At 38.5% G+C, this 16,973-nt stretch overlaps 2 protein-coding genes across 3 annotated transcripts in view; one reads left to right on the forward strand and one right to left on the reverse strand.

Annotated features, from left to right (window-relative positions):
• The window catches only part of EGLN3 (egl-9 family hypoxia inducible factor 3), a 361,817-nt gene that overhangs the window by 261,171 nt on the left and 83,673 nt on the right, over window positions 1–16,973 (forward strand). The gene's annotated exons all lie outside the window — the stretch shown is intronic.
• The window catches only part of NPAS3 (neuronal PAS domain protein 3), an 880,768-nt gene that overhangs the window by 124,060 nt on the left and 739,735 nt on the right, over window positions 1–16,973 (reverse strand). For both annotated transcript variants that reach the window (XM_033188307.1, XM_033188308.1), the window contains exon 5: window positions 3,531–3,705. In XM_033188307.1, coding sequence (XP_033044198.1) covers window positions 3,531–3,705 — 175 coding nt within the window. The remainder of the gene's footprint in view (window positions 1–3,530; window positions 3,706–16,973) is intronic.

Below are 16,973 nucleotides of genomic sequence, written 5' to 3' on the forward strand. Positions count from 1 at the left end.
CCACTCATTTATCTTTTGCCTGACTTAAGATTTCTCTGAGATAATACATTGACTAAACTGTTAAAAAATGTGCATACATATAAAATATTTATTTGGGTTTGCTGTACAATCAACGGATCTTTTTTTCTCCTCCATTATCCTGAGCCTGAGTCAGGATAAGACAATCTCAGGGCTGGCAGTTCAAAGAAACAGAATTCCTATTGGGGCATAGGATCACTGCCTCTTCGGCCGGTTTAGTCACTTCTTTCCTTTATTATAATGCCAAATGTTATTTAGAGTTCAGTCATTTAGTGATGCTATGCTGAACATATCAGGGCTTCTGAAAAATTCTATACCTAATAGTCCTTTCATTTTCATAATAACCATATATCAATATCCCTTTTCCAACTAAATCACACCATTATTTCAAAAAGAATCTGTGTTTTATCAGAGTTTAAGAGATTATGATGCAATGAACAACAGTCTTCAAAAACGTTTCTTCATGTTATTAAGAATTAGGAAATCTTGTTAAAATTCTTTCAGCTTTTAAGAAACATAAGCAGCTTTGTGATGTAGTGCCTGACATGAACTTTTAAAGTAATTCCCTTGGAGCGATCATCTGCATTAGTGAAGATATTTCACTCAAGGTAGCACCCTACACTGCTTTTCAGTATTTGAGCAGTCAATCTAATTGCTTTTTTAAGCCAAAGGTAGAAAATAACTAACACTGCAGACTTTGAAGGTTAAGGTAGCTTAATGTTCTCTACCGGTGAGAGTCACATTCACCATCAACGAAGAGAGCCTCTTCTTATGCGAGTGTAGCTAATGAGCCCAAGTTAAGTGATGTGGAAGGCAGAGTTTTCAACCTCAGTAGCAAGGATGGCTAAAGGAAGGCTGGTGAAGGAAACCTAAGTAAATTTATGGTGTCTTTCAATCACACTTCAATGTTAAATGATAGAGTAACTTTAAAGGAGAGAGTTAACAGTTGAAGGAGATATATATTCTCCTATAATCTAGAAGTAATAATCTGTAAGAACTGTGTTCTACTAGTGTACCTAGGGTTATTTTATGCTTGCTAGGGCTTCATAGAAGGCATGGGATTTATGAGAGTTCTTATATTGACATATTTATTTGGGCTTGCTGTTGTATTTAGACTCTAGCCTAGGATACTCTAGCAGAACTGGTTTACAGGCTATGGATTTGTTTTTCCTCCCAAAGTCTCACTGTCAACATGCATTTGGGGAGACATCAAGCTCAGTATGAATTGACAGGATGATCTAGCTTCCGAGAAGACCAAACTTAACCTTAGGCTGCATTAAGAGAAGCATAGTAGCCTATCCTGAGAAAGGTGACAGTTCCTCTGCTTTGCACTAATCAGAATATATCTAGAGGGCTGTGCTCTTCTCTTCACCATGTTTTTACAGGGTTCCCTACAAACGGAAGTACAGCCAGGGCAGGATAACTAGGATGGTGAGGCCGTTAGGCACATGCCATTGAATAAGGGTTGTGGAATTAGCACTGTTTGACCTGGAAAGGAGAAGGATGGCAGGAGGAAGGCGGGATCTGATGTGTCTGACTTCACATATATGAGAAGCTATGATAGGGAAGAAGGAGCAAATCAGAAATGTGGTCCCAGAGGACAGACCTTGGATCAGTGGGAAGTTGCAGTGAAGTATATTTGGGCTCCCTGTCAGGAATAACTATGAGAACTACTCAACAATGGAGTGGGCATCCTTGCAAGTTCATGAGCTTCCTATCGGGGCAGGATCTAGCAGGGACCGGAAAGGTTACCTGCTGGTTTTGCTGTAGAGAGTTGGCTGCGGATGTTGGAGGTTGGATAAAAGGATCATGAAACTTGAGCATTTGTGATTCAAGGAGACAAACTTTTCCAAGACCTTCCCTCATACAAAGGCTTAGAAACTTAAATTCTGTCATGCTGTGTGTTTGAGTCATGAGGAAGAGGTTCTCCAATCCAACATCTGGATGAAAGAGTAGAAAACCATTTGCATGTGCTGTTTCTCAAATATGCCCAGATAGGAACATTCTATTGACTAAAAAAACAGTCCCAATTATCTCACTGACATATCTGCCCAGTAAAGTCAGTGAGTTATGGCATAAGAATATATCACTTCCCCACCTGAACAAAAATATTTTCATTTTTAAAAGGTAAAGAATAATCTTAAATATTCTCTTTTCTCATGTGTGGGGCTCACTGGAGAAGGATGATCACCAATGCTAAGAATAATGAATGCCCTAGAAACTACAGTTAACTTCACTGAGGAAAATGGATTAAATACTTCTCAATTTTTTTTTTTTTTTTCCTTCTGTGTGAGGAAACATTGTGATTCCTTCTAGGCAGGCCAAATAATTTTCTTGGAAGTACGATGAGTTATTTTAACGTTAATCTTAACATAGGTTTTTCTATTTTTCTTGCTAATAAAATGCTTTTGTATTACGAATCTATTTTAAAACAACAGATCAAGTAAAGTACAAGCATCTTTGAAGAGTGAAAAAATAATTTTCCAAGTAAGTAAATACAACTTTGCACTTCAAATCAGGCCTTGATTCATTAAAAAATCTTAAACTTCTCATGAGAAAAATTAACATTTAAACCACTGCTGCTTGGCCAAGCACTCCACCACACAAGAATATGAAATATCTCCTCTAAAAAAGTACAAAAAGGACAAAACCACAAATGTGGAACTTCAATTAATTTAAAGCCCCAATCAGCAAAGAATAAATCCTTCGCAGATCTAATTACCAGCGCTCTCGGAAGACCCAGGCCGACCAGCCAATCTTCCCCGTGTTTGAACAGCTTGATGAACTAGGGGACTGATGGATATCAAGTCATTTTGTTTAATTTATAAATGGATTTTCCCCTAATACTTAAATTATCATCAGTACAACACAATGAAAATGGGAACATTCTGAATGCAAAGTCTATAAGAGTCCTGGAAGGAATCCCAATGAGGAATGTCACCTCTGTTCATTCCTCTATACAATTGATCTAATTAAATACTGAGGGTAGAAAGGCAGTTTAAAATGTAGCCATTTCTGTTTTCTTTTTAGCCTTAATTTATCGTTCACATCTTTCAAGTACCTTCTGATGCTTAAAAAAAAATAAAGAAACCAAGATTTCTGCAAGTCCCTAATACTTTTAATTCTCCACAAGCTAATATTTGGAATGCCTCTGCCATAGATTTTGCTGAATAATAAATAAATGCATTACATTTAGCCATGGTAACAATAAAATGAAGAGGGTATTCCAAACCGGAAGCTTTTCCCTCTAGTAATTTGAAAGAGAAACTAAAGGAACTAGTACCTTCTACATGTATTGTTCAACTGAAATTAGATCTCTGGATTATACTTATTAAAATGTCTTCTTATTTTCAAATCTTTTCCTTATTTAATTACTGCACGGGACTGGAAGCTGCATGGAATTGTTAAATACCCTTAGACCTATTTATAGTCTCTTCACATGGGTAACTTGAGCACACTCATTTGGCAAAGGTCCTGCCCACCAACCCACACATTGGGTTTGCAATTCCCACCTGGCTCAGGGGTCTCCGACTGAGAGGAGGAAGATGCTGAGCTGGCTCCATCCTCAGCAGTGCCCTGCGACAGGAGACCCCGCCCAGGGGGGAGCTTCATGCCCAGCTGCTCAGCCATCTCCACGTGGTCTCCGGGGTGGACGTAGTCAAAGACACTGCTGCCTGTCAGCTCCACCTAGAGGGGGAGAGAAAGGGTAGGAAGGAAAGGCATTACATAGGCTTCTCCATTTTCAAATTCAACACAGTGATTCAGATTCTGAGTAGAAAAGAAAATACAGAAACAATCCTGGTTCTGTCTTCATCTTCAAATACTTAAGGATTCTTGGGGTGAAAGAGAAAGATGTTTTCACATGTATTTATTTAGCAATTGTTACGCTCAGTTTTTTTTTTTTTTTTCCCTCACACGCTGTTGTTTGCATAAAGCCAAAACATTCTGTGAAATGTGGACGAGTCTGCCTTGTATTCAACTGTTTTATCCACGCATCATCAAATACTTGCATGTTTGGTGTCAACCAGATGATTGACTGAATTCTACAGTTTTCTTATTGAGAAGTTTGGGCTTTGGATAGGAACAGCTATAGAAACAGCCAGAGATAGCAGTCGAGTATTTTCCTTAAAATACACAGATTTCCAAGATGTGTTTTTATACATATCATCTGATTTCCATGTAAATTTAAATGTAAGAAGGGCTGCTCGCAAATATATGCAAAGGCATAATGTTTTCATTAAAAATTACTCATTAGCTCTATAATCGTATGAGGGATTTTCCATATAAAAGAGGTCAGCTGGGGTCTGAAGCAGCCATATTTTTTTTTCTGCTGCAATCAGCTTGTTTTGCCTTCAATCTAATAGGATACATAGTACAAATCTCCTTGAGGGCTTTTTAAAAAAATGTTTTATTTTGTGTACTCTTTGAATCAGGCTAACTCTAAAGGCAGAGAATGAATATCAAATATTAGAACTGTTTCAGCCTGAAATAGAGGCACTGAGTATTTTAATGCTGTCAGGCATGACCCCTGCATCTGGGTCATGCGCCGCCTGAGGGGGCAGAAATCGCTGGTAAGGACTGGCCTTACCTCTGTACTCCTCTAATGCTCTAAGTTTTATCTCCTAAGAATAGTGGTAATGCTCCTAACATACAACGGGGAGAGATGTGTCAGCAATAGGACAAGCAAAAGCTCTTTCCCAGGTCACTAATGGGTTTCCCGGTCCTCTGGAGTGCAATGGTTTCAGGCCAGCTATGACATACCATGGAAGCTGCCAGAGCTTCAGACTGTCACAAGTTTCTTGGTGGATATTTACCTAGAACCCCTGCCTACCTCATTTCCCTTTCCAGGATAATTTCCAGCATCCCTCCAGATTCCACCTGCGTGCCTGCACCCTTTCATGCCCAGAAGGAAGACTGGCGGTGGAAAAACTGTCACAGAGAGTGTAATACTCAGAGCAATTCTTGTCCCCAGAACTCCAAGTCCCAGTAACATGATCACATCTACTCCCAGACTCCATTTGATTAACATCTTAACAGGCTGCAGATCTTCAACATCTATCAATTAACATAGGTATAAGTCAGAAAAACAGGAGGCTAAATTCAGTTTGGTTAATAGCTATTCCTGAAAAAGGCTCGCATAACTTTTACGGAAAATGAGGTACTTTTCTCTTGCTATTAAATTGCACTCTCCTACTGTATCACCCAACCACTGACTATATCATTTTACAATCCCCATTTCCTCCATTTGGTATTGTTACAGAGCGTAAAGGGATTCACAGTGATCAGCTCTTACCCTCTGGGAGGGGGGGATTACATGGAAATAATCCCTTTAATGTGCGCCTTGCCTCTAAGCACTTCACACAGTAATAAATGGGTAAACTGACTTTGAGCAATTAAGAAATTAAATGAAACTAATAAAATGTGTGTTTTAATATTTCTTGATGGTTATTTTGTTTGGAGATTAGTAAATATGAGGAAGTCACTCTCGTTTTGCATGGAGTCCAATTGTAGCACTTTCATAAATATTTCTGTCACTTTTCTCCAACTGATTTTTTTCTTTAATACTTCAGTGTGCCTTTTGGCACCGACCATAGATTGTGATAGGATGACAACACAAATGGGAGATAAGATAGATATTTTTAGGGGAGCTGGTTATTGAATATTCATGTAAACCAGTCTTACAGAGAGCAGAAACTGGCCACTCTCTCCACATCCTGATTTGCTTGGATGTGCAGATACTTCCTTCCCGTAAAATAATGTCTGGAGTATGGCACATCTAGGGCAGGACTGAGTATTGATGTGCCACAGAGCACTAGGGCACGGTGAGGACTTTTTTTCCCTGTGGCTTCATGGGATTTCCCACCAACACACCTCCAACATACCTCAAAGCTTAATGATGAGGGCGAGGTGGGCACTGAGAGTTTGACATTAATATAGTGTTTATATGTATACTGTAGTTAAGGCTGCGCAGTGTGGAGGAAAGCCCCGCTACTTGGAGTCATAACCTGACTTCAAGATCAGAATCTTCCTCCTCAGCTGTGCGACCTTGGACAATTAATTTAACCTCCCTGGGCTTCAGTTTCCTCTTCTAAAAGTGGCAGCATTGCTGCTCTGCAGGGCCCTAGGAGAACCACCCACATTGTATTCCACATGGATGCTCCCCTGGAGTTTTGTTTCTTGGGAATGGTGCAAGTCTGTGGCCCCGAGAGCTGGGAAGAAAACAAGACTTGGTTTACCTGCCTCTCAGCCTAATTTTGAAAATCCAATGAAACTATGCAGAAGGAATCACTTTGTGAGAAATAAGCACCACAAACACGTCTTGTTGTTGTTGCTGTTCGGTGGATCAGGATGAATGACATGAAGAAATGTATATTATTGTGTACCTTTGTTTCCTCACTTTGGGACATCACTGTACAGCAGGGGTGATACATGCTTTCAGCCTTAATAACAATACTGGCAGTTACCTACTACGTGCAAAAAGTATTAATTTTTGTGCTTTGCTTTGATTAATCCTCATAACAATCTTTTGAACTGGTATGATCATGTCCCGTTTACAAAAGAACTTGAATACTGGAAAAGGCCAAGGGTGGAAACAGAATTTGGTTCAAAGCCCACTTGACCTGTCACCCCTCAGGTAGTAGCACTGGCAGCCATAGAGGCTAAGCAGAGACCTCTGAATTCCCCTGTGCTTCAGCTTGCTTTATTCAGGAAAGAACACTGAGCACCATGAAGGGAGGAGGCTGAGGGCAGGCAGCCTGCCAATCCCCTGGAGCTGGAGATGTTTTGCCATGGAACTCTTGGGCCAAAACAAGGCACTAAAGGAGGTACACTAAACCAAAATAGAGGTAGGATTACACAAAGGTCAACTTATATATGCACCTGAGTCGTCATCATCATTATCATCACATCTTACATGTATCTAACACTTTCAACATTTCTCATACTGCTTTGACTTCATTTCACTTAAATTTTAGAGCCAGAAGACACCTTAAAAACCATCTTTTAATATCTCCTTACTTAATGGGAAAAAGCCCTACAGTTCTGAGAAGTTCAAATGCATGTTCAAGTTTACCCAGCTGTTTAGTGGTAGAAACAGGGCTGTGAGCCCAACTGTCTAATTCTCAGTCCACCACTTTTCCCACTAAACCCTTGTCTGATTTTTTTTTCTCTCTTATGGATACTCACCAGGTGAGACAGACTAGAACTCATGTTTCCTGCCACTAAATTCTGTGCCTCAAAATAGACTACAGACAGCAAGACGGAGAATTTTTTGCTTGATGAACAGACATTACTTCATGTTAGCTTCAGGTTGGAAAAACAAATAAAGCTCCAATCCAATGCTAATTAGGTACCTTTAAATCTTCAGTTACCACCTCTTCCAAAACATGTGCCTGCTGAGAACTAGGAATAGTCTGTTATATTTAGTAGCTATATTACAAATGTTTTGTTGAATGAATAAAGAATGGATATTTACGCCTGAAAAAAATTTTCTTTTACTTGTACTTGATTTGGAAAAGTTTAAGTTGGTTCTTTTATGTTACTATAATGGCATTGTAATGATAACATTATTTACTCCTTAAAATGTATTATAATATAGCATCATAATATATTTATTCACATTAAGTCCTTGAGCTTAACTGAGGATGGGATTGCGTAAGTGCCAGGAAGGGACAGGTTTTAAGAAACTGTTTAAGAGAATAGTGTCCATCTTTCATAATCCACTTGTTTCCAATCTATGGCAAAACTCTGTTTAACTGGTTAGTTTCCAGTGTTCACACCCTTATGTCCTCAGGATCTGACCTGTAACATAGTTCCATAAAAATTAATATTTGTTCGTAACTCTCCCTTCAAATCACCAATAGTAGAAATTTAGAGAAATTTCATTTTATGTTAATTATTGGTCCTATCTTCAATCCTTAATTATGATCTAATGGAAAAGTAGAGCTTTCCCCCTCCAATAATGTGTATTTCTGATTAGTGCAAATTGCATTCTAAGGCAACTGAGAGAACTTCAAAAATCCACGTTCTGTTTATGAAACTCAAGATAACAGACCCATTGATCTTTGAACTGTTTCTCTAGCAGAAGAAGAAGGAAGCATGACTGTTTCCAACTTCACCCACTTGGTCTAACTTTACTACAGCTGAATAACTCTAGAAGAGAACTTACTCTCTCATGTTGCTTAGTGTATTACAAAACAGCTGAGAATGCATCGGGGCAGCAAATAGGCAACAAGTAATAAATAATCACATCCAGAAACAGGATTTTGTGTAAACTCTTTTTTTCCTGCCTTTTGCCCAGTGTTACCATAGATTCCTTCAGGACAAGCCATAGTCACTTGTGCCATCCAGCATATCCTATAGTCAAGCTAAACCACACAGCCTTTGTCAAATTTATTTCACATTCTGTTAGCTTGCATGTAATTTGCACACTAGACACAGCTGATTTGGTAACTCTGAAGTTTCCTGGAAAAAAATGTAAATATATTATACAGTGGTTTGAACTGACTTTTCCATGTCAGGTCACTGTACCCTGCTGGTAGATAGGATGGGGGACTAATTTGTCTTTTCATACATCAAGCAAGCATGTCAATAGCCTTTGCTTGGCCCCCTGGAGTGAGCAATACTTTTTAACTAGAGTGATGTACTAACAGTGCAACTCATTGAATTCAGTCCTTCTTTGATTGGAGGGGTTTGGTGCAGATGAGGAGTAGGCAGTGATCTTGTAAGTCATCTCCATATTGGAACAACTTAAGAGAATACTTTGATAAAGAAAGGCCATACATCTGTTTTCAAGATATTTCTTTCTTTTAGACTATTTCAGTCTTAGAAACAATACAAAGTTGATTTTTATCAATAGAAAGGGTCATTTAAAACCTATTTAAGGTAGAATGTCATAAACCTTTTGTAAGGCTGCTATTAAAAAATACTTTGAGGGCATTGAGGTTACCGCAGGGGCTCTTAGTTAACCTCTTTCTCAGGAGTCCTTTTGCATCCAGGCTCCACTCCCTTAGGGAATGCTAGTAATATCTGAATAAAAGGCCATTCCTGAGAGAGGACTCTGTTTGTGGTAAGTGGCCCGGAAACGAAACTCCCAGGTGAGGCTTTCAGATCTACCCCAGAGACCCTGACATCCCGGTTAGAAAATCCTGCCCCAGGATGAGGTGGAAGTTCTATCTCGCCACAGCAGGTCAGGATTTGTATTTTTTTTTTTGGGGGGGGGGGGGCACATTTATATTATTGAAGGATAATAAAGTGATAAGAGAATAAAATACAATAAGATATGATAGCTTGATTAGCATAGGTTTTCTTTGGATTTACTGGTATCTTAATGCCATCTTCATAACTTCCTACATGTTGCAGAATTCCACTGAATATTTATGAACTGTTTTGACAGAAACTTGATGTTCTTTACTGCTCTGTCTCATTCTATGTATTTGCTGACTTATCTGAAGAAAAACGCATAAAAGCATTGGGTCTGTTACAGAAATACGTGTATAAATTAGTAGAACAAGAAGAAAGGTTCTATATCAGAACGATGAGATAGAATGAAAAATCCTTCCAGTGTCATCAAATAAGAACACGAATCCACTCTCTTTCTACAGATATGTTAACAGAGGCTTCCCTTAGAAGAATTTTAGCTAAAAGATACCACATCATGTGTTTATTTTATCTTCAAAAATGAACATTTTGACTCCCGTGGGAATCCATGAAGTACATTTTTTTGTTTTACATACATTTTTCTATCACCCCTGGCGTGCCTGACTTGAGAATTCCAACAGCAACACCTAAAGAGACACTGCATATGGGAGGCTGAGGCAGGAGAATTGCTTGAGCCCAGGAGGCAGAGGCTGCAGTGAGCTGAGATCATGACATTGCACTTCGGCCTGGGCGACAAGAGTGAGACTCCGTCTCAAAAAAACAAAAACAAAAACAAACCCCCAAAAAAACAAAAACAAGGGATACTGCATAACTAGTTCTGAACTTTGATTAAGATGTGCCAGAAGATAATTCCAGGGGATCAGTGGATCTCCTAGTTCTCAGAGAAGAAAAAGAAAAAAGCAGACTGTCGGGGAAATAGAGTCAAAGAGGAAATAAAGAACAAACTGCAGCTACTAATTGAGACGGGCACAGTTATTTGGAAGTCAGCATGTTTAAATACTTCTAGAAAGAGTCTGTGTATAAAACAGATCCACAAACTCTTTGAAGGTCTCCCCCATTTTTGTTCTAAGAATAAATGATATGCTGTATTTCATTCTTTCTTGTAATCTTAGATCAGGTATACCTCCATCACACCATACTATGGAAGCAGTGGTTTTAGAACAGTATTGATGTGTCAATATCCTTTTCTTTTCCTTAAGAGACATCAGTTAAAAGAAGAACCTAGAGAATGCCTTAATACTGTGGGGATATTACATCACAGGAATGAGCCCAGGGATTTGTGAAAGTGACTAAATCAAGAAATTTTAAAACCTTGTTTTACAAGGTTCCTATAGTTTTAAATTTTTCAAGTGTCTGTAGGGGAGAAAAGGCCAACTTTTTAGTATTTATCACAGTGCTGAGAAGGAAAAAGGATGCCATTAGAGGTTACATCACAGCAAAAAGTGAAACGATGCCAAGAAAGAAACATTAACAATCTTAAAAGTAACTGAAGTCAGTCTCCTTTTTTCTGGAGATCAAATGAATAGTAAGATGTCACTTTCAAAGCTTCTTCATTACCTTGGTGATAAGGACACCAATCAACATAAAATACTTGATATTGGCATAGTTAATCCATTATCCTCAAATTTTACATGTTTCAGTATTTGTCATTTAAAGCTGGGTATGTGTTGAGATGTGTGTTATGCATAGCCAGACTTCAGTATCAATACATCTCAATTTTTATTATTGTTCTCATAGTGAATTTTGTCCTTCTTCTTTGATTACATGAACAAGAAAGAGTGGAAAATGCTTGCAAGATTGAAATTTAAATATTTCCCTGATTCTAAACAGCCATTTTATTTTGAGACAGGGTCTCGCCCTGTCACCCAGGTTGGAGTGCAGTGGCGTGATCTCAGCTCTCTGCAACCTCCGCCTCCTAGGCTCAAGCGATCCTCCAGTCTCAGCCTCTGGAGTAGTTATTTGGGATTATAGGTATGAGCTACTGTGCCTGATTTTTTTTGTATTTTTAGTAGAGACGGGGTTTTGCCATGTTGGCCATGCTGGTCTCAAACTGCTGGCCTCAAGTGATCGGCCTGCCTCAACCTCCCAAAGTGCTGGGATTACAGGCATGAGCCAGCTCGCCAGCCCAGCTCTTATATTTTAAGGAAAGGTAACTGGATTAGGGAAACTATAATAATTCTGGGGATGATTTTTCCATTTATGTTTTGAAAGCTACAAAGTAATTTTACTCTGGTCACGGTAAAATAATGTGGTTTATATGACTAAAACCTTAGATATGCGTAATGCACCCATATAACAATTACACACCCAAATAATAATAAATAATAAAATGCACAAATCATACAATTAGTCATTCCTGAGTGTTTTCAAAGGGGCTACTGTATAGTGGAAGATCAGCAACAGCACTTCCCACCAGGAGTTGAGTCACAATGTTTAACTGATACTGTTGGGTGAAAAAACAACAGCAAGACCAGAAAGATTTAACAAAGATAATTTGTTTGTACACCTCAAGAACTCTTTAAGAGAAAGCAAAACCAAAGGAGGATCTTGCTTGGACTGCAGCATCATGTTAATGCTGTCGCTGCTGTATTTGAAACAACTGGCTCTCCTTCTCCATGTCCCCATGAGGGGTCTTTAAAAATCTTATCTAATGGGTTGATAGGTGCAGTAAATCACCACGGCACATGTTTACCTCTGTAACCTCCTGCACATGTACCCCAGAACTTAAAAAAAAATCTTAGAAAACCACAAAGTATCCTAAAATATTTTAGCCACTGTAGAATATGGGTGGTTAGCCCATGTTAAGAAATTACTTGGGGAGTTAATCCAAAAGGAGAACAAGGAATAAAATTCGTCATGCCATGATTAATCACTGACCCTCCCGAATACCATGTGGGCACCATGGCCATGGTGCATAATTTATTTCTAGTGAATTACCATAAGAAAAAGGCCTAATATACTGCTATTTTTATTTTGGCTACTGTAACTACTAACTGTGGTAGTGTTTGAGGTTATCTTCTATGAAAGCAAGTCAATACCCTGAACACTCTCTAGGTGCTATTTTAAAGGAATAAGTTAAATTCACAACTGTTTAATAACAGACTGAGTTAGTATCGGATAGAGAATGTAAATAGACCTGGCATGTAGAAAAAAATGGGTCAAAAGAAATGACTCATTCCAGAGGCTAAAAGCCTGCCTGTATATCTTAGGGTATTTTGAGAAGACTATGGTGGTCGTGAGGGAGCAAACCCTTTTGAGAACCTGATGGGTTCTAGGTCTTGTCTCACCAGACGATGCTATAATCACACACATGTAATCTGGCGTTTTATTTCAGGAGCTTCAGGCACCTTTGCTGTTTATCCAGGAATAGTCTCTAGAGCTGTGCTGCCCAATATGGAAGGCGCGAGTCAGGTGTTGCTACTGAGCGCTTGGAATGTGGCGGCTCTGATTTGTAATATGCTATAAGTATACATTAACACCAGGTTTTAAAGACTTTGTACAAAAATATAAAGAATGCAAACCGTCATATGTTTTATATTGATTGCATGCTAAAATAATATTTTAGATATGTGAAACTGAATAAAATAGCAAATCATTAAAATTCTTCTCACTTGTTTTTACTTTTTAAAATGTGGTTACTAGGAAAATTTAAAATTACCCATGTGGGTCTGCAATATGTTTCTGTTGAACAGTGATGATCTAAAAGCAAGAATTCTTGGAGTAGAACATGAAAATGACATGAAAGGGAAGAGGTATGAGATAGTAAAAGATAACAGAAATAAAGAAATGTCCATGGAATAAAAGAACTGAAACAGTACATTTAATTAGTCAATCATATATTTATTGATCGTTGACTCTCTCTGTAACACACTGTATTTGGGATTTTAGGAATTACAAGAAACATTACAACTCAGCACCTGCCCCCAAGTAGCTTACAGTCCACTTTGGAGAGAGAAGAAAAACACATACAAAGTCAAATAATATGAGAAAAATATATGACAACACAATGTAGTAGACGATTAATTTTTGACATAAGTACTGTAGATCACTGCCTCTCAGATTTCTCCAGATTCTTTAGACTTTCCTTAAAATGCAGCATGGACTCCCAGAGATTCTGGCTCCAGAGATCTGGGGTAGGGGCCAACATTCTGCATTTAGGCAGTTCCTGGGTGATGCTGAACCTGCTAGTTCATGATTCACACATTGACTAGCACTAGTATGTCTGCACCCAGAGGTGGTTGTGAACCAAAAGTATCTGGGACAGCAACTCCCATTCTGACTCCTCACAGAAAAGAATGAGAAAGGACAGGTGGCTTAGATGAAAAGATGGGAGCAATCCAGGACACAATAGGGTTTTAACTGCACTAGGAGCTTATAAGAGCAGGGGTGGTATATTACACTGTTCTTGGATTAAGCCTAGGATGTTGGGGAAGCATTAGGCAGAGGTTCAATAAACACTAAGTGATTGATTTAGGCCCTAAAGAGATAGATCCATGCTAGTGTTCATTAACCGTTTTCCCCTTCCTTTTAAAATACTAAAGAACAGGTTCAAGTAATCATTTATAGGAAATGTCATATCTCATTTTTCTTCTCAGGTTGGTACCTCAAGGACAATTGTCTCATTGTAGACATAGGCCTAGATAATTGGCACACTTTGAGCTAACTTCTTGTCCTATATATTTAAGCCCTGGACCCATGATTTTTATCTCATTTGTTCCTGTATATGCCACACTGGAATGATCTCAGTTTACGGTGGATGATTTTTTTTTTTTTTTTTCCCCAGTAGGTGAACACAAAACCTATGGTGTATTTTGGAATTTTAATTAATTAATTAGAGACAGGATTTGCTCTGTTGACCACACTTTGGAATCTTTTTTTTTTTTTTTTTTTGAAGTTTAATTCTGAAGAATTTATTTGTAAGTCTTTTTAAGCAGTGGGTTTGAGTGTTAACTTTAAAAAAAAACCTTTAAAATGATTTTTAAATTTTTTTGTTGCTACAGAGTAAATGTATATATTCATGGGGTGCACATGATGTTTTGCTACAGGCATGCAATGTGAAATGAGCATATCACAGAGAATGGGGTTGCAATTCCCTCAAGCATTTATCCTTTGAGTTACAAACAATGCAATTACTGAATGTCACCTTTTATGGAAAAGGTCTGTTCAAAGTCATCATGTTTTTTGTTTGTTTGTTTTTTTAAATTATACTTTAAGTTCTGGGATACATGTACAGAACATGCGGGTTTGTTACAAAGGTATACACGTACCATGGTGGTTTCCTGCATCCATCAACATGTCATCTACATTAGGTATTTCTCCTAATGCTATCCCTCCCCTAGCCTCCCACCTGCTGGCTGTCCCGGGTGTGTGATGTTCCCCTCCCTGTGTCCATGTGTTCTCATTGTTCAACTCCCACTTATGAGTGAGAACATGTGGTATTTGGTTTTCCATTCCTGTGTTAGTTTGCTGAGAATGATGGTTTCCAGCTTCATCCATGTCCCTGCAAAGGACATGAACTCATCCTTTTTATGGCTGCATAGTATTCCATGGTGTATATGTGCCACATTTTCTTTATCCAGCCTATCATTGATGGGCATTTGGGTCAGTTCCAAGTCTTTGCTATTGTGAATAGTGCTGCAGTAAACATATGTGTGCATGTGTCTTTATAGTAGAATGACTTATAATCCTTTGGGTATATCCCCAGTAATGGGATTGCTGGATCAAATGGTATTTCTGGTTCTAAATCCTCGAGGAATCGCCACACTGTCTTCCACAATGGTAGAACTAGTTTATACTCTCACCAACAGAGTAAAAGCACTCCTATTTCTCCACATCCTCACTAGGATCTGTTGTTTCCTGACGTTTTAATAATCGCCATTCTATCTGGTGTGAGATGGTATCTCATTGTGGTTTTGATTTGCATTTCTCTAATGACCAGTGATGTTGAGCCTTTCTTCATATGTTTGTTGGCTGCATACATGTCTTCTTTTGAGAAGTGTCTGTTCATAGCCTTTGTCCATTTTTTGATGGTTTTTTTTTTTTCTTGTAAATTTGAGTTCCTTGTAGATTCTGGATATTAGCTCTTTGTCAGATGAACTGTTTGCAAAAATTGTCTCCCATTCTGTAGGTTGCCTGTTCACTCTGATGGTAGTTTCTTTTGCTGTGCAGAAGCTCTTTAGTTTAATTGGATCCCATTTGTCAATTTTGGCTTTGTTGCCATTGCTTTTGGTGTTTTAGTCATGAAGTCTTTGCCCATGCCTATGTCCTGAATGGTATTGCCTAGGTTTTCTTCTAGGGTTTTTATGCTTTTAGGTCTTACATTTAAGTCTTTATTCCATCTTGAGTTAATTTTTGTATAAAGTGTAATGAAGGGGTCCAGTTTCAGTTTTCTGCATATGGCTAGCCAGTTTTCTCAACACCATTTATTAAATAGGGAATCCTTTCCCCATTGCTTGCTTTTGTCAGGTTTGTCAAAGATCAGATGGTTGTAGATATGCAGCATTACTTCTGAGACCACTGTTCTGTTCCATTGATCTGTATATCTGTTTTGGTACCAGTACCATGCTGTTTTGGTTACTGTAGCCTTGTAGTATAGTTTGAAGTCAGGTGGCATGATGTCTTCAGTTTTGTTCTTTTTGCTTAGGATTGTCTTGGCTACATGGGCTCTTTTTTTGGGATAGAGACATGAAAAACCCTTCAAAAAATAAATGAATGCAGGAGCTTGTTTTTCCTTGAAAAGATTAACAAAATAGACTACTAGCCAGACTAATAAAGAAGAAAAGAGAGAAGAATCAAATAGATGCAATAAAAAATGGTAAAGGGGATATCACCACTGATCCCACAGAAATACAAACTACCATCAGAAAATACTACAAACACTTCTATGCAAATAAACTAGAAAATCTAGAAGAAATGGTTAAATTCCTGGACACATACACCCTCCCAAGACTAAACCAGGAAGAAGTAGAATCCCTGAATAGACCAATAACAAGTTCTGAAATTGAGGCAGTAATTAATAGCCTACTAACCAAAAAAAAAAAAAAAAAAAAAACCCCAGGACCAGATGGATTCACAGCTGAATTCTACCAGAGGTACAAAGAGGAGCCTGTACCATTCCTCCTGAAACTGTTCCAAACAATAGAAAAAGAGGGACTCCTCCCTAACTCGTCTTGATACCAAAACCTGGCAGAGACACAACAAAAAAAAAGAAAATTTCAGGCCAGTATCTCTAATGAACATCGATATGAAAATCCTCAATAAAGTACTGGCAAACCAAATCCGGCGGCACATCAAAAAGCTTATCCACCACGATCAAGTTGGCTTCATCCCTGGGATGCAAGGCTGGTTCAACATACACAAATCAATAAATATAATCCATCACATAAACAGAACCAATGACAAAAACCTCATTATCTCAATAGATAAAGGCCTTCGAAAAAATTCAATACCCCTTCTTGCTGAAAATGCTCAATAAACTAGGTATTGATGGAATGTATCTCAAAATAATAAGAGCTATTTATGACAAACCCACAGTCAATATCACACTGAATGGGCAAAAGCTGGAAGCATTCCGTTTGAAAACTGGCAAAAGACAAGGATGCTCTCTCTCCTGTTCAACATAGTATTGAAGTTCTGACCAGGGCAATCAGGCAACAGAAAGAAATAACGGGTATTCAAATAGGAAGAGAGGAAGTCAAATTGTCTGTCTGCAGATGACATGATTGTATATTTAGAAACCCCACTCAGGAGGCTGAGGCTGGAGAATGGTGTGAACCCAGGAGGCGGAGCTTGCAGTG

Source organism: Trachypithecus francoisi, unplaced genomic scaffold (genome assembly GCF_009764315.1).
Source record: "Trachypithecus francoisi isolate TF-2019V2 unplaced genomic scaffold, Tfra_2.0 Lachesis_group3, whole genome shotgun sequence".
Classification (NCBI taxonomy): domain Eukaryota; kingdom Metazoa; phylum Chordata; class Mammalia; order Primates; family Cercopithecidae; genus Trachypithecus; species Trachypithecus francoisi.